At 40.8% G+C, this 24,314-nt stretch overlaps 1 protein-coding gene across 3 annotated transcripts; it reads left to right on the top strand.

Annotated features, from left to right (window-relative positions):
* The first annotated feature begins 142 nt into the window (after window positions 1-142).
* Window positions 143-23,614, top strand: SNAP29 (synaptosome associated protein 29). 3 transcript variants are annotated; one of them, XM_074973192.1, is made up of 7 exons: window positions 143-276; window positions 1,490-1,883; window positions 6,154-6,350; window positions 8,352-8,437; window positions 12,290-12,394; window positions 14,347-14,532; window positions 23,450-23,614. In XM_074973192.1, exons 2-6 carry the CDS (start codon window positions 1,629-1,631, stop codon window positions 14,502-14,504), a joined length of 801 nt encoding a protein of 266 aa, XP_074829293.1. In that variant the 5' UTR covers window positions 143-276; window positions 1,490-1,628; the 3' UTR covers window positions 14,505-14,532; window positions 23,450-23,614. The 3 variants fall into 3 exon arrangements, with proteins under 3 accessions (XP_074829293.1, XP_074829295.1, XP_074829294.1); XM_074973194.1 differs by lacking the exon at window positions 23,450-23,614 and adding an exon at window positions 15,527-18,743; XM_074973193.1 differs by lacking the exon at window positions 143-276 and adding an exon at window positions 574-708.
* The last annotated feature ends 700 nt before the right edge of the window (window positions 23,615-24,314 follow it).

Raw genomic sequence — 24,314 nt, 5'->3', positions numbered from 1 at the left:
TCCTCTCCCGGCAATGGATTATCCCAACTCTCAAACCATACCCCCCACTCGAGTGCTGGAAATGGATTATCCTAGTCCCGGCCTGAAGGTTCCATAGCCGCGCGCTTCCCCGTCACACACACACACCCCTCAACAGCGAGTCACGATAGTTTCTCCCAGCCGCTTCCCCTGCGCAGGGGGCAGCGATGGTTTAAGCCAGTAGTCACGGGGCGGAGGAGCCCGGCGGGTGTTGGCACCGCTCAGGCGGGCGTCGGGGTCGCTGGCGGGCGGCAGCTGGTGAGTGGGGGCTGGCGCGCGTGGCGCGGCTCCGGCCCCGCAGCGCGGGAGCGAGGCCAGGAGGCCCCGGGGCCCCTCGGGGGAGCGGCTCGCTGGCCTTTGCGAGGGGCGGTGTCCCGGCTCCCCGCAGCGACAGGAGTGGGGGCGTCTCGGAGACGGAAGGGGCGTGGGGCTCCCCCGATGGGAGACGGGGGGACCCCGCCGCGTCTGTCCGGGGCTCAGGCCCCCCCGCTCAGGCCCGGTCCCGAGCAGCGCGGGGCGAGGATACACCCACACCCCGGGGGCGGCCCGGGCCTGCGGAGTGTGTCCCCCTGCGGCGTCATGCCTGAGAGCGGCCCGCGGCGCGGCAGGGCGGGGGATCTGGGCCGCGACCGGGAAGCTGCCGAGGAGGAGGCTCTCCCATCTGCCGTGCGGCAGGCCCGGGAGGAGAAGGCAAGGGCTAGAGAGCAGGAGGCTCCATATGGGCGGCGGGGGCTTTAGCTGTCTCGTGGTGTCCATTAAAACGAGGGGTGAATGCCCGTGCAACTGCAGTAGCTTTGTGCCTGGAATTACTTGAATGATTGTCCAAGGGGAATGCTGACTCCTTTCCCCGCCCTCCCCCTCCTCGCAACGGAGAATTAAATCTACAGTGATTTGTCTAGTCTATTCCCTACCGGTTCCTATACTGCCTCCTCACCATAGTATCCGAGCACCCTGTAGTAATGTATTGAGCAACGTGACTAATATCTGTCATGTGTGGCTCATTCTTTCTCTCATCCTCTTTCCCAGGGGAAAATTAAACGTGCAGTGTATTGTTTTGTTTGATAAATGATACGTACGCTGTGCTGTGAGTAAGTATTAGCAAAAGCAATGTTAAATAAGTACCTGTGACGCTTGAAACAGAAGGTAGTGGGATCTATGATGGCTTGTAGATCCTGTGGGAGTCTGTTCCACAGTCTTGAACTAGCCCTTGAGAATTTGCAGTTGCCTGCACAGATGAGTTTTACCGTGCAATGGAGAGATCCATTGTGTCCCAGAAGCAGAGTTTGTTATATGGGGGGAAAGAACTGAAATACCAAGATGCAATTTCCCACCCAGATATAAAAATGTATTTGCTCCTCTCTCCCTTATGTATCTTCTGTGGTTCATATCACAGCTTATATTTTTATACCTTAGTGAACAATTTTTCTTAACTCAGTGTTCTAAAGATAAATAAAAACTGTTTCCTTTACAGGTAAAGATTTTTCATTCTGTTGAGGCTCAATCCCTCTGAACAATTGCTGTAGGCCCTGGGAATGCCCGTGTGACTCCAACCTCACTTTTCTCTAGTTTCACTCACACTATAGCAAAGGGAGAAAAAACACACTGGCATTATGTCATCTTACACAAAAAACTATAATCCCTTTGATGATGATGATGATGATGATGAAGGTTTGAAGCCAGTCAAGTGGAACAATGGAAATGATATCTTTGATGACCCTACTGACAGGCAACATAGGGAGGCTACAAATAAACAGAGGTATCTTCAGCAGGAAGTTCTGAGGCGGGCTCAGGCCACAGAGGACAGCACTAATAGATCTCTTTCCCTCATTTATGAATCTGAGCAAATTGGAGTAGCCACATCAGAGGTAAGTTCTTAATGACAGTAATATTGGTTTTTTTTCCAAGATATAATCAAAACTTTACGTAAGTGCCTTTTTGGTTTATTTAGTCACATTATTAAACTGACTCAGCAATGTTAACACTAAACATAAAGAGATCGGTAAGGCCCAGATCTTGTAAACATTTAAGCCCGTGTGTAACTTTCCTCAGTAGAGTAGCATGAGGCTAAATGAGTGCATGATCAGGAGACAAGTTTGATTGTGATAATATTTTCATGCTGAGTGCCTTCAGTTTTTAACTAACCATATAAAAAAGGTCCATATTGGCCTACTGGTCTTATTAAATGTCTGAGTTGTCTACACAAACTTCAAAAACAGGAAAAACCAGGAAAAAAATCTAGTTCAATACCTTAAAAAGCCTTAACTAAAAGTGCCTGCTGATATTTTGCATGCTGTCATGGTGAACTGCTTTATAAACTGTATTTCAGGGGATTTAAAGTGAAAACTTTTAGAGGTCTTTTATCAAACACTCCTATTAGTTTATCTTGGTAGTCTGTAGAAACTGTTCATTGTTGCAGGGGCTGGGAGGTGATACTGGCAATGAAGCTGTTAGTTAATTTTTGTTTGTTTTTAAATCCAAGTAGCAGCTTCCTTGGCTGCTTTAAAGTCTTGGGGAGAGCGTATCTGAGTTCTCACCATAAACCTTTCCTTTATAGGGTCTGATTAAGACTCTGATAACATTAGTCTGATGTGTAACTGTATTTTGATAAAAATGCCAATTAAAAATTAGCAAAGCCTGTGTAGGTATTCTGTTACCACAATTGTTTAATGAAAATGATTGTTCTAACTGTGTAAAGTCTGATAGACCTTCTTTTTCCTGTTAAATTGTGGCCTGCAATTAATATAGCACACTATCCAATGTGTTTAGGCACATCTCTGTTAATCATTTCCCTTAGTCTGATGGGGATGTTTCAGAACAGGTGATGATGAGACCTATTACAAATGTATCTAGAGTCACTAATTTGGTCTTCTGGGCTGCATCATCTGTTGAGGGAGGATGTTTGTTCAAATGGTAGTAATTGGTTTGCGTGTATAATTCTGAGGGAATGCTTAGACACAAGTCATATAATTGTCTATAATAACTTTCATGAGTAACTTGATTTAGATAGTAAACTCTTCAATATACGCACTTTGAGAGGTGGTAATAAATGTTCTCTAATAGTGGAAGGAAAAATCCAACCCTTATCACAAAACAGTTTGGTCTGTTACTGAAAATCCGAAAGAAATTTGCAGTGTAGGCTTGATTTAGTGTTAATGGTAGAGTCTGAATGGCACAGAACTGGTTGCTTGAGTGGGGAAACATAAAGTAAAAAGAGAGACTGCAAGACTGCTTATCTAAAATTCAGTAAATCTAGGAAAGAATATGGACAGCAGTTCTATTTTTCATTAATGCAACTGCAAGCAGATGGATTCTGGCTGTGTATCTTTGATATTTCAATGTCTTAAACTGCATACCTGTGTGCTTTAGAATTTTAAAACTATAGGCTGTAGGAATCAGTTAATGCAGAAAAGACTCTTATAAGAAAATAGCACTAACATTTTTCTGTCAGTGGATGCTTTCTGAATGACCTAGTGCAGACTATTCGTGTGAGAATGATACCCTTTGTTAGTGAAAATGTGGAACTGAAATAATTCTAACAGCATTACTTGCCTCACTTGTGTAGATTCTGCATTGGTAATCTCTTTTCATCTCTATACTTCCATGGTAAAATGTAACATACCTTAGCAAGGGCAGATAAAGGTGTTAAGACCTGATAAAAATGGTGACTAACAAGTTTCTAGATCTTGTTCACAATAGGTGGCAGGAAGTTGGCATTTCTTATTAAGAACTGTAGAGCTAATGAAGGCTACAGTTGCTTTGAGCTGGAGTTGGCAGTTATTGATTTTAGTGCCACAGGGCTAGACGCCTTAGAAATACCTCAGGGAGAAAGAGGCGCTTTTTTGTTCAAGCTTGCCTGTTGCCCTCTTTGCATTTTTTGCTTTCTCTTTTATTGGTTCTCCTTCTCTTCCTGGAAGCTTTTAATCATCCTTTTTCACAATTGCCACCACCCTGAAATGTAATTGTCAAGTTCTTGTCACTTTTGTTCGCATGCATCTACTGCTGAAAACAAAATTAAATTAATAAGGAATCTTGTTTCCTATTCCTTAGTACAAGCTCAGTAGAAAAGTGGAAAGTGAAACTAATTCTGCTTCTCCATTTTCATGAAGCAGTAAGAAGCAGTCCCTTTGGGTGGAGGGCCAGAGAGCTTAGCAAGATGCTGGTTTGATTACTGCTTACAACTGCAGGATAAAGATTTACAAACATTTGTATTAACAGGTAGAGTGGTTCAAATCTGAACCATCTCTGTTTGTCACTTTCATCTTCCACATTAGAAATAGCTGCATGCATAATTAAATGTGGTATGAGGCAGCATGGTCTAGTGGATATAACACTAAGCTGGTACCTAGGAGAGCTCTGTTCTGTTCTTGGCTCTGCCGGTGATCTGCTGTGTGACCTTGCCCAAGTCACTTCTTTTTGTGCCTCTGTTTTCCATCTACCCTTCGTCTGTCTCTTTTAGACTGTAATCTCTTCAGGGACTTCAAACAGTGCCTTGTGCAGTGGGCCTCAAGGTCAGCTGAGGCCTCTAGGCACTAGCATAAAAAATAATAAATAACAATTACATAAAGGAAAGTTAGAGCCTGGAGAACAATGGGTTTAAAATGTAAGAAAACTTACCCTATATTTATCCTTGATTCTTGTGAAAATCTCCCATTGACATTAATGAAAATTCTGCAGGTAGAATGAGAATAAAATAGCTTCTTAAATCTACATGTTTCAGAGTAACGACTGTTAGTCTGTATCTGCAAAAAGAAAAGGAGTACTTGTGGCACCTTAGAGACTAACAAATGTATTTGAGCATAAGCTTTCATGAGCTACAGCTCACTTCATCGGATGCATGTAGTGGAAAATACAGTGGGGAGGTTTTATATACACAGAGAACATGAAACAATGGGTGTTACCATACACACTGTAACAAGAGTAATCGGGTAAGGTGAGCTATTACCAGCGGGGGGCAGAGGGGACCTTTTGTAGTGATGATCAAGGTGGGCCATTTCCAGCAGTTGACAAGAGCATGTGAGGAACAGTGGCGGGGGAAATAAACATGGGGAAATAGACGTCAAGAATTATCACATTCAAAAACCAGCCGGAGAACACTTCAGTCTCTTTGGTCACTCAATTACAGACCTAAAAGTGGCAATTCTTCAACAAAAAAGCTTGAATAGAGACTGGGAGTGGATGTGTCATTACACAAAGTAAAACTATTTCCCCATGTTTATTTCCTCCCACCCCACTGTTCCTCACACGCTCTTGTCAACTGCTGGAAATGGCCCACCTTGATTATCACTAAAAAAGATCCATCTGTCCCCCTTCGTTCCCCCGCTCTCCTGCTGGTAATAGCTCACCTTACCTGATCACTCTTGTTACAGTGTGTATGGTAACACCATTGTTTCATGTTCTCTGTGTATATAAAATCTCCTCACTGTGTTTTCTACTGCATGCATCTGATGAAGTGAGCTGTAGCTCACGAAAGCTTATGCTCAAATAAATTTGTTAGTCTCTAAGGTGCCACAAGTACTCCTTTTCTTTTTGCGAATACAGACTAAGGTGGTTGCTACTCAGCTACTTCTGTAGCTCACGAAAGTTTATGCTCAAATAAACTTGTTAAATCTACATGTATTTCACAAATCTGTGGTATATAGTAGTAGTCAAAAAGGGGTGTTTAAGAGTTATTGATGGGCCAGGAAATTGAAATTTTATATAAAATTTCCACATATATAATATAAATTAGAGGAAAAAAGATAAGGTTACAAAATATTGGAAGTAGCATGTCATGGAGAGGGGTGAATATAACTTGTCCAGTAATCTAGACATATGTAAGCAAGGAGGGCTTAACTCAAATTTCAGGAAGGATTCAGTATTCTGGCTTCCTGTTTCCATCTAACTGGATCTCCTGAGTAAGAGCAATATCTTAAAGCTGTGACATTTCAAATGCATGTACGATAAACAAAGAGGATCTTCCTTATGCTAAGGAGTCGTATAGCAATTCTATATAACTATCCATAAAACACAGCCCACTACAGACTGAAAAGGGGAAATGCAGCTTTTGAAATCTTATTCCTAAATGTTAAAACCATTGACATCACAATCTATCCCTTGACTTGACTAACTTCCATTTTTGTGTTAATTTCCCTTTAGGAACTTGTACGTCAGGGTGAGGCACTAAAGCGCACTGAACGAATGGTGGATAAAATGGACCAGGATTTAAAGATTAGTCAAAGACACATAAACAGCATTAAGAGTGTCTTCGGTGGTTTTGTAAACTACTTCAAATCGAAACCTCCAGAGACCAAGCCTGAGCAGAATGGAGCCCCTGAGTACCAAGGAAACAGCAGGTGAGTAGAAAGAGAATTTTAAGAGTGGTAGTGGTCAGTTGGAGTTGGCAGCAGAGGTGACGCATAGGTGGGGCATGTCAGGTTTTATTAATCCTTTTTCACAATTGCCATTGCCATAGATTGGCTTGCAGAGGAGGGAGAAAGGGCTCTATTGTCCCACTGCACCTGCCCCCAAGCACGCTTTGCCCCTGTCCCCGGCAGCCCCATATGTAACATGCGGGAGGAGTCCACTGGGCAAAGGAGACACGTGGGGTGGTCATGTGTCCTCCTCTTTCAATTGTGCCCCCCCCCACCGCTCCCCCAGTATGGGGAGGCACGAGTCATCTATGGTTGGCAGGGAGACCTGCCTCTTAGCAGAGAAGTCTTGCAAACTGATCCCATGCACTGCAGGATGTAGACAAAAAGAACACTACTCCATCATGCCACCCCTATGGCTGGAATAGCTTTCTTGAGATGGTCTGCAAGGCCACTATCCCCTTCTCTATTCCGATCCCTTCTTAAAATCTTCTACTTACACAATTTAGAAGTATCCAACACATTTTAGTTTAAATAACATAACCTCCATTCTCCTTTATTCCATGCTGTGTACTAGCCTGAGTAATGGTCATCTTACTGACTTCTACTCTGTTGTGCTGTGTCTGATATTGAACCCCAGTTCTGCTCTTGAGTCTGCATAGCCACTAGAGTCAGCACAGACCAGACTGCAGCATTGAGGCTTTAGTTTGTAAGCTCCTCAGGTCAAGGACCAAGTATTTCATCTGTATTGTGATCCCCTAGCACATATTTCAGTACTCTATACTAATAAATATAAGCCTCTGGAATTTTGATCAAACCAGCATGCGTTTCTGCCCACTCAACATGAAAAGTCTTTTGATACTTAAATGGTCAATCAGTCAAATATTGCAAAAAATATTTGCAAAATAACTAGTTGGTTATATGTTAAAGGCAGCTAAATCTTTAATTTTCTAACTTGATTTCAAAATTTGAAAGAATATTTTTAAGCCTTAGTCGTGGAAATTATATTGCTGTGAGTTTGTACTGGTACGTGCAGCTATATTTCATGGGGTAATAAGGACGTTGAATATTCAAAGCATTTGAAGACAAAAGCGCTGAATGTGAGCTAAGTGTTTTTCGTGATCTCTAGAGAAAATCAGTATCACAGGATGGTAAGAAACTATATTAAATATGACTGGTCTAAAATTGAATAACTTTTATTCTGAAATGTTCCAATTTTTCAGTGACTTGTAATGGGAAAGCAGGTTCTTTCAATTGTATGTTGTAAACTTGCAAGATGGGGACTATTTTTTCTTCTCTGATGCTTTTGCTAAAATTTTTTTTCTTGTTTTGGTACTTGTGGTAAGAATAATTTCATATTATCTAGATAGTTTAATGAGAACTGTGTAGAGGTTTGTAGCTGTACAGCCTTGTAAATTTGTGTACCAGCTTTTTAAAAAAAAAAAAAAATTAGGAAATCCAGAGCTGGACCCCTACCATAATCAAGCATACTGAAAAACTCCCTCCTATTTATCCTGTGGTCTTATACTCTTTCTCTTTCCAATTTACTAACAACTCTGAATAAAAACAAACAAAAGTTAAGCAAACTGACTTCTTAGAGCAGAACCATGTGACATTCACCTTCAGTGCAGCAATGTGTGAATAACACAGCAACGTTGTATGTGTATTGTTGTTTCAGGGGAGAGGGCAGGTTACTGTACGGTATTTGGCTATATGTCTTGGCGAGTGCCTCTACTGGTAAAGACTGGGGGCTTGATTCTGTTCCCACAGAAGTTTATAAGACTTTTGCTGTTGACTTCAGTGGGAGCATGATTGAGCCCTGTAAGATTAAAAATGAATGTCAAGAGAAGGGGAACTGGTTCTAAGTAAGAAGCAATTCGCTATCCTTAAAGGAATTTGGGGCCTAATCCTATTCAGTCATTACAGAATTCAACCAATGGGCACCAAGAATATTTCCTCTATTTTTTTTTTTTCCTCTCTCACCAGATTAAAAGAAGCCATGGTCTTTAGTAAAGAACAGGAATCAAAGTACCAGGAGAGTCATCCAAATTTAAGGAAGCTGCGTAATTCTGGTTTGTTAATTTATTTGATGTTGCCTGTCACTTTGGGTGTACTTTACATAGCTTAGAGCTGTGTCTGTTTAGCCTTCCTGGAAAGAGTATCATCACATATAGACACTAACAATAAAGAGGCTTGCAAGATTCAGCACCTTTCCTTCCTCGTGCAGATGCAACCTAAGCAGTGTACAAGAACCTACCTAATGTTTTCAAGTATAGCGATAGCCTGTGTATGTCAAATGATTAAAAATGGTTCAGAAGGAGCACTTTTGAACCATGTGTTTCTACTGCTTTCAAACATGGCTGACTCCCTTATCAATATAGATGTAGCTAACCCTGGTCCAGGAGACACGTGTCTTATTCATACAAAATAGCATGTAGGCTTTTGTTCTTTCCCTAGCTTTTGTATTAAACAAACTTCAGCTAATGTTGGTTGGTGCTGAATGGCCGTAGCCTGCTTTAAATAAGGGCCCATTTTATAACTAGTCTTCATTTATATTTGTGAGGGTTAGAAAATACTGTTGTCTTTGAAATAGATCTATAAATAAAGCAACACTGTACCTTACTGATCTAATGCATGCTGAAAATGTAACAATTGAGTATAATTGTGTGAGCTTGGTGTTTGGCACTTAAATGGTTAATTTCACCACTTCGCATTTACCCTGTTATATAGGGTGCAGAAATGATACTTCTGGCTCTGTATTGTTTGTCTGCCAACAGATTAGAGAGCTTCACTCTGAAGATAGCAAACCATTAATTTACAACAAGAAGGCTAGAAGCTTTTCAATTAATTAAAAAGAAACACAAAACTTGGAATTTCTTGTGTTAAAAGGTCTAAATAGATCTCCACTGGCAACATATGGAAGCTGACCACTAGGAGGCACAAGAGCTTCTTTATGACTTGCCCGTAAGGGGCACTGTTCGGCTTTCGTGGCTTTGGCCCAGTTTTTTTCCCAGCTAAGTAGCAGAACTACAGAAAGCAACACACATGACTTTAAAAAAGGAGGACTTGTGGCACCTTAGAGACTAACCAATTTATTTGAGCATAAGCTTTCGTGACCTACAGCTCACTTCATCGGATGCATGCAGTAGAAAAGAGTGGGGAAATTTTAAATACACAGAGAACATGAAACAATGGGTGTTACCATACACACTGTAACGAGAGTGATCAGGTAAGGCATCTGATGAAGTGAGCTGTAGCTCACGAAAGCTTATGCTCAGATAAATTTGTTAGTCTCTAAGGTGCCACAAGTACTCCTTTTCTTTTTGCGAATACAGACTAACACGGCTGCTACTCTGAAACCAGGTAAGGTGAGCTATTACTGGCGGGGGTGGGGGGGAGCGGCCTTTTGTAGTGATAATCAAGCTGGGCCATTTCCAGCAGTTGACAAGAACGTGTGAGGAACGGGGGGGGCTGGGGAGAGGCGGGGGGGAAGGGGAATAAACATGGGGAAATAGTTTTACTTTGTGTAATGACACATCCACTCCCAGTCTTTATTCAAGCCTAAGTTAATTGTGTCCAGTTTGCAAATTAATTCCAATTCAGCAGTCTCTCGTTGGCGTCTGTTTTTGAAGTTTTTTTGTTGAAGAATTGCCACTTTGAGGTCTGTAATTGAGTGACCAAAGAGATTGAAGTGTTCTCCGACTGGTTTTTGAATGTTATAATTCTTGACGTCTGATTTGTGTCCATTTATTCTTTTACGTAGAGACTGTCCAGTTTGACCAATGTACATGGCAGAGGGGCATTACTGGCACATGATGGCATATATCACATTGGTAGATGTGCAGGTGAACGAGCCTCTGATAGCATGGCTGATGTGATTAGGCCCTATGATGGTGTCCCCTGAATAGATATGTGGACTACAATCCACCGGTGATCTTCCTGAAAACACCATCTTAGCCACTATGGATGTAGAAGCCCTCTACACCAACATTCCACACAAAGATGGACTACAAGCCGTCAGGAACAGTATCCCCGATAATGTCACGGCAAACCTGGCGGCTGAACTTTGTCACTTTGTCCTCACCCAAAACTATTTCACATTTGGCAACAATGTATACCTTCAAATCAGCAGCACTGCTGTGGGTACCCACATGGCCCCACAGTATGCCAACATTTTTATGGCTGACTTAGAACAGCGCTTCCTCAGCTCTCGTCCCCTAATGCCCCTACTCTACTTGCGCTACATTGATGACATCTTCATCATCTGGACCCATGGAAAAGAAGCCCTTGAGGAATTCCACCAGGATTTCAACAATTTCCATCCCAACACCAACCTCAGCCTGGACCAGTCCACACAAGAGATCCACTTCCTGGACACTACGGTGCTAATAAGCGATGGTCACATAAACACCACCCTATATCGGAAACCTACTGACCGCTGTTCCTACCTGCATGCCTTCAGCTTTCATCCAGACCACACCACACGGTCCATTGTCTACAGCCAAGCTCTACGATACAACCGCATTTGCTCCAACCCCTCAGACAGAGACAAACACCTACAAGATCTCTATCAAGCGTTCTTACAACTACAATGCCCACCTGCTGAAGTGAAGAAACAGACTGACAGAGCCAGAAGAGTAACCAGAAGTTACCTACTACAGGACAGGCCCAACAAAGAAAATAACAGAACGCCACTAGCCGTCACCGTCAGCCCCCAACTAAAACCTCTCCATCGCATCATCAAGGATCTACAACCTATCCTGAAGGACGACCCATCACTCTCCCAGATTTTGGGAGACAGGCCAGTCCTTGCTTACAGACAGCCCCCCAACCTGAAGCAAATACTCACCAACAACCACACAACAAAAACACTAACCCAGGAACCTGTCCTTGCAACAAAGCCCATTGCCAACTGTGTCCACATGTCTGTTCAGAGGACACCATCATAGGGCCTAATCACATCAGCCATGCTATCAGAGGCTCGTTCACCTGCACATCTACCAATGTGATATATGCCATCATGTGCCAGTAATGCCCCTCTGCCATGTACATTGGTCAAACTGGACAGTCTCTACGTAAAAGAATAAATGGACACAAATCAGACGTCAAGAATTATAACATTCAAAAACCAGTCGGAGAACACTTCAATCTCTTTGGTCACTCAATTACAGACCTCAAAGTGGCAATTCTTCAACAAAAAAACTTCAAAAACAGACACCAACGAGAGACTGCTGAATTGGAATTAATTTGCAAACTGGACACAATTAACTTAGGCTTGAATAAAGACTGGGAGTGGATGTGTTATTACACAAAGTAAAACTATTTCTCCATGTTTATTTCCCCCCACCCCACTGTTCCTCACAGGGTCTTGTCAACTGCTGGAAATGGCCCACCTTGATTATCACTACAAAAGGCGTTTTTTTGGTTTGGTTTGGTTTGCCCTCCCCTCCCCCCGCTGGTAATAGCTCACCTTACCTGATCACTCTTACAATGTGTATGAACACCCATTGTTTCATGTTCTCTGTATATATAAAATCTCCCCACTGTGTTTTCTACTGCATGCATCCGATGAAGTGAGCTGTAGCTCACGAAAGCTTATGCTCAAATAAATTTGTTAGTCTCTAAGGTGCCACAAGTACTCCTTTTCTTTTTGCAGATACAGACTAAGGTGGCTGCTACTCTGAAACCTGACACATGACTTTAATTACTGCTTTAATTTACAACCAGGAAATCCACTTGCAAACATGGATTTCTGCATATCATAAAGCCAGACCTATTGATAGTGATGTTGGATTGAATCTATTCGGTCTCACTGACAGAGTCAGATGACAGAAAGCCAGCTGTCAGTCAGCTAGAGCAATTCTTAATAGTTCTGAATCGTTTGTTTGTTTATGAGGACTAAAAATGTCTTATGTTGTTAACAGATTACGATTTCAGTGGAACCAATTCAGAATCTTCTGTCCAACCCGATGTTTATCCAAAGAATCAACATCTCCGAGCTTACCACCAGAAAATTGACAGCAACTTGGGTGAGTTAGAAATTGAAGCTATGTGACTTAACATGATTTCCATATCTTGCTATTTATAGCCTGAGAGAATTCAGAGCAGTCTGTTCCCAACTAGCTGTGTCCTTAAAACTTTGCGTTTAGTTCATACACAGACCTTTGATTATAAAAGCTCCTCTGTGTATGCAGTTTCTGTTTCAAAAGCTTCCGCCTGGTAGATCTGCTACATGCTTTAGGCCAGTCTTCATGATTAAGTCCCATCATGTTTCACATATACTATGAATTTAGTAGTCCACTTCTTGTCCAAAATGGATTTTGACCAGATGGCGGACTGTTGTAGGACAGAAGACACAGTTTAGTAATAGATCTGAGTTAAAAATGCTTTTAATGTAAAACCAGCTATAGATTGAAACTGGCTAAGATTATTGCAATAATATAAATCTGTATGGAAACTAACATCTGCAATGGGGTATCCCTGCTGGGTCTCAGTATTTTCTTTTCTCTGTGCTCCTATGGCTTTTGTTTCAATATTGGACTCCACTGAGACGAAAACAATTATTCAAAGATGTTTTGGTTACTGAACTGCTGAACAATTTATTTTTTAAAGAAAACCACACCACAGTTATTCCAAAACTTTTTAACCTGATACCAATTGCCACTTTGCGTAATTTAAATATCTTGCCTTTGACTACATCAAAATAATATCTGCTGCATGTTTAACCAGTCGCTGTGCAGACATTCCTATGCAACATCTCTTCAAATGGATGGAACAGGGTCAAGCAGGATCATCCAGCTATGCTGAAAAAGCACATTAGCTGGGTATTACTGATGATAATACCAGTAAGGAAATACCCATTTTAGCATTTAAATATCAAAAATATGAATACCATAGTCTCCTGTAATGTAGAAAGTACCATTTATTTTGCATAGTATGTTTGGTTTATGTGAATGTCAGTAGTGCATCAGTTTGGATTCTGAAGCCTTCGTAAACAAATGCTTAAAACTTTATTTTAATGAGCTTAAAGTTCTGAAGAAAATGGAAAAAATTGGAAGGAATGAAATCCTTAAGGTGTGGATTTTTTCCTCTTTCTGCATATGTTAGTACTTCTGAAGAAAGTACAATCATAATCTGTTTTATTCTGTATAAAATGCCTCTGTATGCCTCTTGTCTGCTCTGTCTGACCTGGAAAGAGCGATATGGAAGAAAACAAATACGTGAAGAATCAGGATGCTGAGCCATAAGCGTTACGATAGATATAACAACTGTTCTACTCCCACTCCATTCTGAACTTGTTAGTTTCCAAAACATTGATGCCAGCCAATTGTGCAGTAAACTTCTTTTCTGCAGCTAACTACTTCAAAGAACACGTTCTAGGATATAGGAACAAGTAAACCTGTTCATCCACATTAAACAAACTTGTACTTTATGGAAGGAAATGCTCTAAAAATCTGTGTACAGAAAGGGGGTGCATTGCAAGGATTGGAGCTTTATAGAATTAACCATTTTTACGCCTGTGTATTTTGATCTTTCTTGGTAATAAATATCAGTTTAAAGAACAAACTGTGTTGAGAGACTGCTCATGTTAGGGTGTCAAATGTACAGAGGCAAGAAAAAATATATATCCATCCTTAAAGTAAAGGGAGAAAGTTAACGTCTAAATATATTTTAGACCCGACAAATACGTTAGTTTATAAAGATCAAATTTAGTTTTCACCATTTATTGTGTCTTTTAGTTTACAATCTACTCACTTTGAGCAACGAAAACTGATTAGTCACTTTTCTGGTACTAATGCACTGCCAGTGTTATAACATTTGTATTGCAAATATTGTAGGGGGATAGTTAAGCAGCTTTCACTGACACTTGGTTTAATTTAAGGTTTTGGGGGAATTTTGACAGCACCCATTTAAATGGCACCCTATATCTTGTAATTCCTGCTGTTTTGAACCTTCATACTCCCTCTCTCTCCATTGGCAGATGACATGTCTTCTGGGCTTGGCCGTCTGAAAAACCTGGCTCTGGGTCTGCAGACAGAAATTGATGAGCAGGATGACATTCTTGACCGGCTAACCGGAAAAGTAGACAAACTGGATGTCAATATTACAAGCACTGAAAGAAAAGTCCGACAACTGTAAAGACTTCTCAGAAATTCTTTCCTTCAGTGTAAGATCTTCCTGGATGTTTATCTTGCTGGGGGTTTCCTTTGTTTTTTTGTTGTAAATCTTGGACAATATCCATTTCTTACTTTGTCAGTGGCTTAGCTTCATAAAAATTGCAGAATCTTAAGTGCAGCATAGGATCTTAAAACACTTCTTAATATATACATATGTGTACATTGGACAGCACATCTTTCTGCATCTGGTTGCAATCCTTCACTCTGGATTCCTGCTCATTTATATTATGTGCCATGTGCATATAGGAATTTTCAGTCTACATGTTTCAATGCCCTTATCCTTAGAACTGTGGCAAAGAAAATAACTAAATTTTGCACCAGTTTTGCAAGGAATTGTTTAAGAATTTAAAAATAGCTATATGTAAACATACAGATTACCAGCTGCAAAAATAATTCTGAATGCTATCCCCTAGCATTTCTGTGTTCGCTCCTAGGGAATCTCAGAGGTTTCCAAACAACTGGAATAGCTGTCAAATGTGACATGCAATGATGCTGGTACTAAAACTGTGTTGGTCCCCTTCTGCCTAGGGGGGAAGAGATGCTGCACGCTCAAAAATCCTCCACTGATGGTAGTGGTTGTCCTTTATGTGCTGCTTTTTGCCAGCCAACTGAGTAGGTGGCTATTTGAACAGCAGCATCTCTCCTAAAAATGGAGATTTGGACTAGTATTTCAATTTTTAAAAATTTTAATTTTTTCAAATAGGAAAGGTGGAGTGGGGGAGTTCATGCCATAGTCTTATGTGATAACTATTTCTTCCACCCACAACACCATTGTTGAGAAATTAAACTTGCACCTATACCTACATGCTCTCCAGCTTTCTGGCTTTGCAGTTTTTAGTTCCTACAGATGACAAATGTTTTAATTATTTCCAGTTTTCAAAATCCAAACTGGAATCCACCTACTAGTTTTTTGTTGTTGTTTTTTTTTTCCCCCTTATGTCTTTGTAAATAACACTGTTAAACAAAACTTATTTTATTCTACAGCTGTGGGAAGGTAACAACCAAACGATCATCATCTATCTGCCTGGTTGGTGACGTCTCTAAAACGAGCCGATAATAACAATTCAGATCTTACTGGACAAGTGTCCATATCGCAAAATTCACCACCACATTTGACAGTAAGAACCTAGTTGGCAGTTCCAGCAGAGAGGCCAGCAAATTAAAACCCTGGTCACTGCAGCTGGTCCCTCCAGATTGTCCTGGCACATCGATGAGCACTGTGGAGAAGCTTGCATTGCATACAGCTGCCTATGCTGCATGGTGTGCTGATAAATGGAAAACTTTGGTGTCTAGGTCTGTTGATTCAGCACCTTTCATAATCGCTAAATTCACACATTTTTCCCTTTTTTAAAAAAAGGCTTGTTCAAACACTTAAAAATCCCATCTTCTGACTTGGTGTGAACATACTCCCTCTGGCGCATAAAGGAGTTAGAACAAGAGGGTTGAAAATTCTCTATACAGTCTGTGTAGGAAAGTAAAGCATTAAATCATCTGAACTTCCTTGCTGTTGGGGCAGTGTTACTGGAAAATAACTCCTCTAGTGCTCCTGGCAATTACATTTCTCTGATGTGAAACCATTTGAAAACTAGTGTATGCTGCATGCTGCCCTGCTGGTGTCACAAATATCACTTTGCAAAGAAAGGGGCTGCCACCAGCAGGAAACACACAGGTGCCAATTATGAGAGTATTCTGCCATAGATCTTCATTACCTTTTAATTTTCTTGTTATCTCCCACCTGAAAGTTTGAAAAAGCCTGTTACTACCTACACATCTTCTGCCCTTGTGTATACATACCATTACTAGCGCTTTTTCCCCATTGCCAGGGTATTCATGAGTGATTAGCTGTCTCATTTTAATGTTAAGGCATTTATTTAGAAAGTAACATATCTTGAACTTGTAAAAAGCTGAAAGCATGTGAGGGGAAGGAAGATTGAAACGTTTGTCCTACCTACCTTTGATGGCTTATTTAAGTACTCGTCAGAAAAAATAGCGGTTGGAGGGGGGAAGTGCTTTGTTTTCTTGCTATAGGAACTTCCAGAACACAGTGCTGATGACAGAGGCATCTTTCTTTTCTGGGTCCAAGCTGTATGTCTGTATTCTATCCCAAGTTTAAAAATCGTGGAAAATTCCACTACCAGTTAGTAACACGATTAACTTATTTGAAATCTGCCTTCATGTGTATATGCTTACCCCACAACTAGACTTTTCCTAAAGTAAGACCTTGGTAATCAGTGTGCAGGCTGAATAGTTTTCTCCATTGAGTTGTAGCTAATGGAGAAGAAATGTAGCTAGAAGATCCAGCTATGTGGTCATGTATGTTGAAAAACAAGAGGAAGATGAGACTTGGATATGAACAGTGATGGCAATAGATTTGTTAGTTTAACAGGGATGCCTTTCTGACATAATTTAGTTTAAGAAGAAATAGAAGAATTTATTTCACAAAACAGACCAGACTTTTTTTAATAATGTAGTTTTATCAGCCTTACTAAAAGCTGCTTGTGTCCTTAGGGGAGATCTTTGCTATAAGAAATCTACTTTGGCTTTTAAAACATTTTGATCATTACACATTTCAAATCAGAACTCAGAATTACGTGGGACTTCTACAAAGGCCTAATTTCTCATCTCTTTACTCAACCCCGTTCACCCTTGCCAGTCGGTGACATCTGCTATTTCCTCATTGTTTACGGGCTTCCTGCTCTTCTAACTTCTGTAGTCCTGTTTTAAAGGATTGCTTTCCACATTCGGGCTCTTTTGTGGGGATGACAGTTGTGTTTAAGCATAAACTAAAATCTGCTGCAAGCCGAACTCCTTTCCTAGCTTTCATAGAAAATGCTTTACACTGTCTGCTGCTAAAAAACATAAAATGTTCACAATGGGAAGAGAGCAATGCTGTGTTTTGTAATACAGTGATGAAACTCTTGCTGACTAAAAACTATTTTGCAAAAAGAGGAAATAACTGAAAAGCTGACTTTTTTTTCTTTCCTAGAAATTTCTGCCTTCCCATGCTGCTGAAGGCTTAATTTTTGTAACTAGTCTTTTAGATCCTGTCTAAAATACCATTTCATCTTTCTGTCAGGTACCATTGAGAAACTTATCCTCTCGTGTTGGCTTAAACTTTTTAAAAATGATTCTGCAAGCTTACCCTCGAGTGCCAGTTCAACCAACTATTCTGCTTAAGTGTGCCTGTTAGCAGGGTAGCTCCCTTTCTTTACAGCAGAACATCACTGGTGATACTGTAGACTAGGCAACGTTTAATGGCTTGAGTGGCAGTTAGTGTTAAATATCTAAATAAGGTTGCAAAAACTTCTATGCAGGCATCTTTATAAAGTAAGACAGGCTCCCTCATAGGAAGATTTATTTCTTTAAATGAGGTTAGGGGTATTACAATTCAGAATTTTTTTCTTTCTGACCACAGATTTGACAATAAAGAACCCTCTTTTAAAAAATTAAATCTGGCTATTGGTTTGTAATAAATTGTACCTATAAAACTGTTCTTGAGCATTGAACCAAAACTGCACTAAATAACCTAGGGCAGCCAAGATGTAGGCTCTAAGGCCCAGTTCTTGCACTGGGAACTGCACGGGCTGAGTCTGACTGAAATCACTGGGGCTCTGCCTGGGCACAGGGCTCTGCATGGTACTCCATGCAGGATCGTGGCCTACGACTTTGTGTGTGCATACAGAATGTCTAGAAGAAACTCTTTGGCTGTATTGAGGCTACTGTATTTAGATTGTATGCAAACAGTACTCTGAAAATTTAGCTTGTTTGTCTAAAATTTGTTTTTTACATGATTGAAATGTAAAATATTTTGCTGTCTAATAGCTTTTGTGAATGTTCACCTTATGTAAAACTAAGAAATAGAAAATACTTTTTCCAGCCGTTCAGCCTTCAGAACAAACTGACTTTTGTCGTTCCTTTTACATGGATACCTCCATAGGAAAGAGAATGGTTTTGGCTTTGAAATTTGTGTGACATCAGCATTATAGGTAGTGATGATTTGACTACAGAACTGGCTTTTTTTTTTTAAATAGTAACATACACCACACAGATTTAATACTTTTTTTTTATACAAGCAAAATTGAAGTCTGTCTGTCTTTAATGAAGGATTAAACTGGATTATAATTCAGCAAATTTAAGATGTCAAATGGAATCTATATTGAATGGTGAGATGCTCAATAAAGGTGCTTATTGTACATGAAGACTTGTTGCATTTTATTTCCAGGGTGAAAGTATCGTTACCAGATCCTGGAAACCATCAAAGTATAATGATTGGATTTTTTCCAGTAAAAGTATATTCTTTAACTGAGGATATTTCCATTATAAATAACATCCTGTCCACTCCCAAAAGTTGCTATAGTGTGGTGTCATTCTTAGGAGCTACAACTCTGGAAGGAGATGCTTTAGCAAATCATGTAACTTCACCAGTCATTTGCTGCTGAACGACAACCCTTAATACTATATAGGAAAACTAGGATTTCCAATGCATGGGCCTATTGGGATTGCTGTGACTGGTAGCAGATGTTTTTGAGAGTGGGGTGAAAGAGTTGAATTTCTGCCTGATCCTGTGGTGGTCACTTTAGACCCTGAATCTTGGGGTTTGGCATGCCCTCAATTAACATGCATAGCTTTAATTGTTGGTAATAAAATGTAGACTTTATTTCAAAACATCAAAATCCTGCCACAGTATTTGACTCTAGCAGTGAATATCACAGGTTGGCTACATTCTGTGTAAGGGACAACGCTTAGGGAATAAGGCAATCAAATTATGCAGTGTGCTGCAAGCTTTAAACCAGCAGGAATGTAGTTTAGGGCATGGTCCCCAGTCGGGTCATACCAGTATTTTCCAAGGTGCCCGTAACCATGGTGGTGATAGTACTTGTGTTTGGGGAGAGTAATGTGGTGTTTGGAAATCTCTGTATGATAGGGATTTAAATACCTCAGTGCCAGTTAGTGCCACAGGAAAGAGCCTTTGAAGGTCTTATTGCAAGAAATTCTCAGTAGAAATGAGCTAGTTCTTAGAGGAATCAGAATGGTGCTTAGAATTGAAGTATCTACTGCAATTCTAGCTGCTACTTGTGTCCCTCAGCATGGATCTCCTACAAGTAGGAGGTGAGAGCCCCTCTCCTCCCACCTAGTAAATGGGGCAGACAAATCCTAAGGAGTACAGCAGAGATGTTGGAGAGAAGTTAGAAGCACTGTGTACTCTAGTCTCTTCTGGGTCTCAGCTCAATGTACTTATGTGCAAACTTAATTCTAGCAATTGTGGAAGAAATCTATCTGGCTTCATGTGAAGATACGAGGGTATTTTCTTTATGGCTAGCCAGGTATTTTCTCCCTTTTATGCTCTCTTAAAGGGTTTCCTTGACCACAACTGAATCCTTGGCTTTTTTGGAAGTGGGAAAGGGAGGTGAAGGAGAGATGTTCATGCAGTTATGTAGGCAAAAAAATGGAATGATACCCTAACCTCCGCTGTCTGTCTCTTTTTCCTCCCCGCCGCTCCTTCTTTCTCGTCATCCTCTACAACCTTCCACCACACAAACCTCCAGGAAGGAGGGAATTCTCCCATTTTTCATTTCCTTCAGTGTGCCTTTTCCCCAAGGGAACAAAAGATTTATAGAATCCTGGGGCTGAAAGAAAGGTACAGTTGGCCCCAAAATAAGATGGCTCCCAAACTATTACTAGGAAGCTGTCTAGATGTCTCACTAGGGGCAGGGGTTGTCTAAATACAATAACTTGGTAGCTCTGCACCAGCTATAAAGAGCCTAGCTGGAAAACAATCAGGCTGTGACTACACCATAGACCGAGTGGACGTCCCTAGCAAACAGATTCCCATTGCTGTGCATTGATGTCTTGTGGGAGAACTGACCTCATTGACATCCTAATTCTGTTTTTCTTGGTTTGTATTGCTTTTTTAATTTAGTTTATTTGTAAATATGATTTTCCTGTTTATGGAAAATCAGTTCTATCCAAAGATGAGCCCAGCACTCTATATAAGCAGGTTACATTCTGCCTCCAACAGTGTTTGGTTGATCTTGTCAGTGCGCCTGACATCCTTCTGTTTTTCACAGCAATTGGGGCAACAGAGATGTGATATGTGCTACTGAGACTGTCATAAATATAAAGGGAAGGGTAATCACCTTTAAAATCCCTCCTGGCCAGAGGAAAAATCCTTTCATCTGTAAAGGGTTAAGAAGCTAAAGGTAACCTCGCTAGCGCCTGACCAAAATGACCAATGAGGAGACAAGATACTTTCAAAAGCTGGGAGGAGGGAGAAAAACAAAGGGTCTGTGTCTGTCTGTGTGATGCTTTTGCCGGGGACAGAACAGGAATGGAGTCTTAGAATTTAGTAAGTAATCTAGCTAGATATGCGTTAGATTATGATTTCTTTAAATGGCTGAGAAAATAGCTGTGCTGAATAGAATGAATATTCCTGTCTGTGTGTCTTTTTTGTAACTTAAGGTTTTGCCTAGAGGGATTCTCTATGTTTTGAATCTAATTACCCTGTAAGGTATTTACCATCCTGATTTTACAGAGGTGATTCTTTTTACTGTTTCTTCTATTAAAATGTTTCTTTTCAAGAATTGAATGCTTTTTTCATTGTTCTAAGATCCAAGGGTTTGGGTCTGTGGTCACCTATGCAAATTGGTGAGGATTTTTACCAAACCTTCCCCAGGAAGTGGGGTGCAAGGGTTGGGAGGATTTTTGGGGGAAAGACGTTTCCAAACGACGCTTTCCTAATAAAAATAAACCCAGATAAATGTTTGGTGGTGGCAGTGGAAGTCCAAGGGCAAAGGGTAAAATAGTTTGTACCTTGGGGAAGTTTTAACCTAAGCTGGTAAAAGTAAGCTTAGGAGGTTTTCATGCAGGTCCCCACATCTGTACCCTAGAGTTTAGAGTGGGGAAGGAACCTTGACAGAGACACTTTGGGTTTCTTTTTCCTTAATTGTGGCAAGGAAGGGATTTGGAGAGGGGTTGGAATTTATAAATAACGTAACCAAAATGTCCATTGTCCCTAGAATGTGCTGGACATTGCCCTTAAGAGTTTATAATCTAAATAAACAACATGCATGCACGCAGCAGTGGGTGAAAGAGAGGATGTTTGTTTTGAAACTCTCATTTAAAAATGTTTCATTTGCCTTTATTTATATAAAGCTGTACCCAGACTTGTTATCAGATGTGTTTAAGTAAAACAGAGAAGGATTAATGTTTATGTATTTTGTTTTTGTTTCACCAATACCAATCTATTTACTCATTGGTTTTAATCCCTTCCTATGGTCATTTTAATTCTGTATTCTCCTCCTCTAACTTAATCCTGTCCCTATACCCCACTTTCCCTTCCCCGTGTCTCGGCACTGGGACCCTTAACTTTCCCCCCAGCTTCCTCCCTATTCCTCCATTCCAGTATTTATCTCCTTCCCTTCATTGGACCTACCCACCTTACCCCAGTGGAAAAGAAAGGGGTTCTGCTGATTGTTGATAAGTAGACCTCTCTTCCCTTTGCCCCTCCCTTGAGTCCAAATTCTTCTCAGTCCAGGTAGTGGGCTGGAATTCAGGAGACATGGGGTTCAGATCCTGGTTCTGTCAGTTTCTTTGTGTAACCTTGGATAAATCCTGTGCCTTAATTCCCTTTCTGTAAAATGGGGATTGTAATATTCCCCTATTTCACAGGAGTAGTGTCAGGTTAAATTAACCTATGATCAGGAGGTGCTTAGATGCTATTGTGATGGGGGCCATAGTTAGCTAGCTAGAAAGCTGTCCATGCTAGATGCTGATCTGTTATTGGTTGGATTGATCCCTTCTCGATGAGCCCTGTGCTGTTTTAGCTCATTGAACAGTTGGTGGTTGGGTTGTGGGGGGGAAAAGTCTGGGGGGGAAAAGTTCTTCAGCCACAATCGCTGCCGAGCTGTTCTTTTGAGGCAGACCAATACTGTAGTGGTGCTTTCATCACAAGCTGAAAGCAAAGGAGATGAAGGTGATTCACAGATGCTGAGAAACTCTGGCTACACTGGCTTTCCTAGCATTTCTAGGTTAGCATTTCTGGAGAGGCATTTCCTTTCAACAATCTCCATAAGCTAAATAAACTATTTAAAAAAAAATGTTTGTTTTACTGATCTGCATCTAGACTGTACATTTCCCACTCCAGCTAGTGTGCTCCAGTGCTGGGTTTACGTTGGCAAGCTCTCAGGAGCCTGAAGGTTTCACGTGTGTCCAAGGGAGGTGAGCATAACCCCTCCCCATATGTAGCACATGGTTTCAGCTGAAACCTTAGGCTTCTACCAGGCAATAACAAAGCCCACTCTGGTTAAGATGGAATGATGCTCTGTTCTGGACTGTGCCCTTTTAACAGAGATGAAGGAGGCAGCAACCTATCACCCTAATTCAGCAAGGCATATGCCTAACTTTCACCATGTGGATAGTACAATACAAGTCAATGGGGTTATTCGCATCCTTAGTCAGACACATGGTTACATACTTGCTGAGTCACTCAGGACCTGTGTGTGTTGGTATCTTGGAGCATCTTCAGTAATTTCTAAGGAAACTTGTTTCTCCCCCAGGCTTGGTGGGTGTCGGTACTGTGGAGACAGTTCTTGTGAGAACATATTTTTGTTGTTTTTTGACCTTTTGTGGTTCTCTTTCATATAATGGAATTTGAACAGTTCAAAGATTTGGACTGAAACTTGAGAAGCTTTGTGAAATTGTTGAGTACTTTTGTTGGGGCTGTATATAAAATGAGATGTCTTAGCAGAGAAAAGAGATTCATTCTTGAGATATATTCTTACCCTCTTTCTGTGATGATTTTTAAACTATTCAGTTAGCCATTGGCCATGTACTATCATAGCCCTACCTGACTTTGTTTTATTCTGAATTTCATCAACTGCTTTCCCATTTTGATATCTCTTTCTGCAGTATATCATGACTGGAGTGTTGTCAAATAATGAAGGAGCTGGGAGAGAACAGCCAAGAGGGATAACTTGAAAATTTGCTGACAAGAAGCAATTAAAGGCAATGTTGGGATATAGTGAAAGATGGAAAATGTTGAAACTCGCCAGAAGTATCAAAATAAATATCAGCTACCGTCGTGTCTCTGAAGTGAATTTCTCTGGTGCTTTGCACAGCTATCATCAAAATAAAACAGATGGACTGTGAAATGTGTGAGCAGACTGACAAATTGGAGTCTGATCTTCAGGAACGTGTCCATATTGATGTTCAAAATATCTTTTCCCTAAAATAAGGAGATTAAAAGCATCTATGCACTCTCATATTTTTATAATACAGAGCAGGAAAGTTAGCCTCAATGTAGGGCAAATATAACTGAAAACAGTTTTGCTTGTAATATGTGATCATGAGTAGATATGAGCAGACAGTGACAGCTGAGACAAGCACTTTAGTACATACTAGCTTATTTCTTCCTAACACAGTAAGTGAAAGGATAACATTCCCATGAGACTAACCAAGTAGCCCACGCTAGTCAACTGAGGGCCCCACTGGCAATTTGCCAGGTTCATGAGGGCCCAGCAAGTTGTACAAAATGGATCATATTGCATCTGCCTCATTTTTAAGATTACGATGTTGGTCAGGATGGAACAGAGCATTCTGGGATCTGTAGCCTTGACTGACTGTCCTCATTTGTAATACAAGGATAAATTCAGGCTCTGTTTTAAGTCTGTGAGCTGTATTTTGCCATCCCTGTTTTAATCCAAGGGTAGAATGGGTTTAAAAGTGCAATAAACTTCCCCTCCCCAATTCCCAGGAACTTACCTCTGTTCTTTCT

The sequence above is a fragment of the Natator depressus genome, chromosome 15 (genome assembly GCF_965152275.1).
Source record: "Natator depressus isolate rNatDep1 chromosome 15, rNatDep2.hap1, whole genome shotgun sequence".
In the NCBI taxonomy this organism is placed as follows: Eukaryota; Metazoa; Chordata; order Testudines; family Cheloniidae; genus Natator; species Natator depressus.
This window is presented reverse-complemented; position numbering and strand designations above follow the sequence as displayed.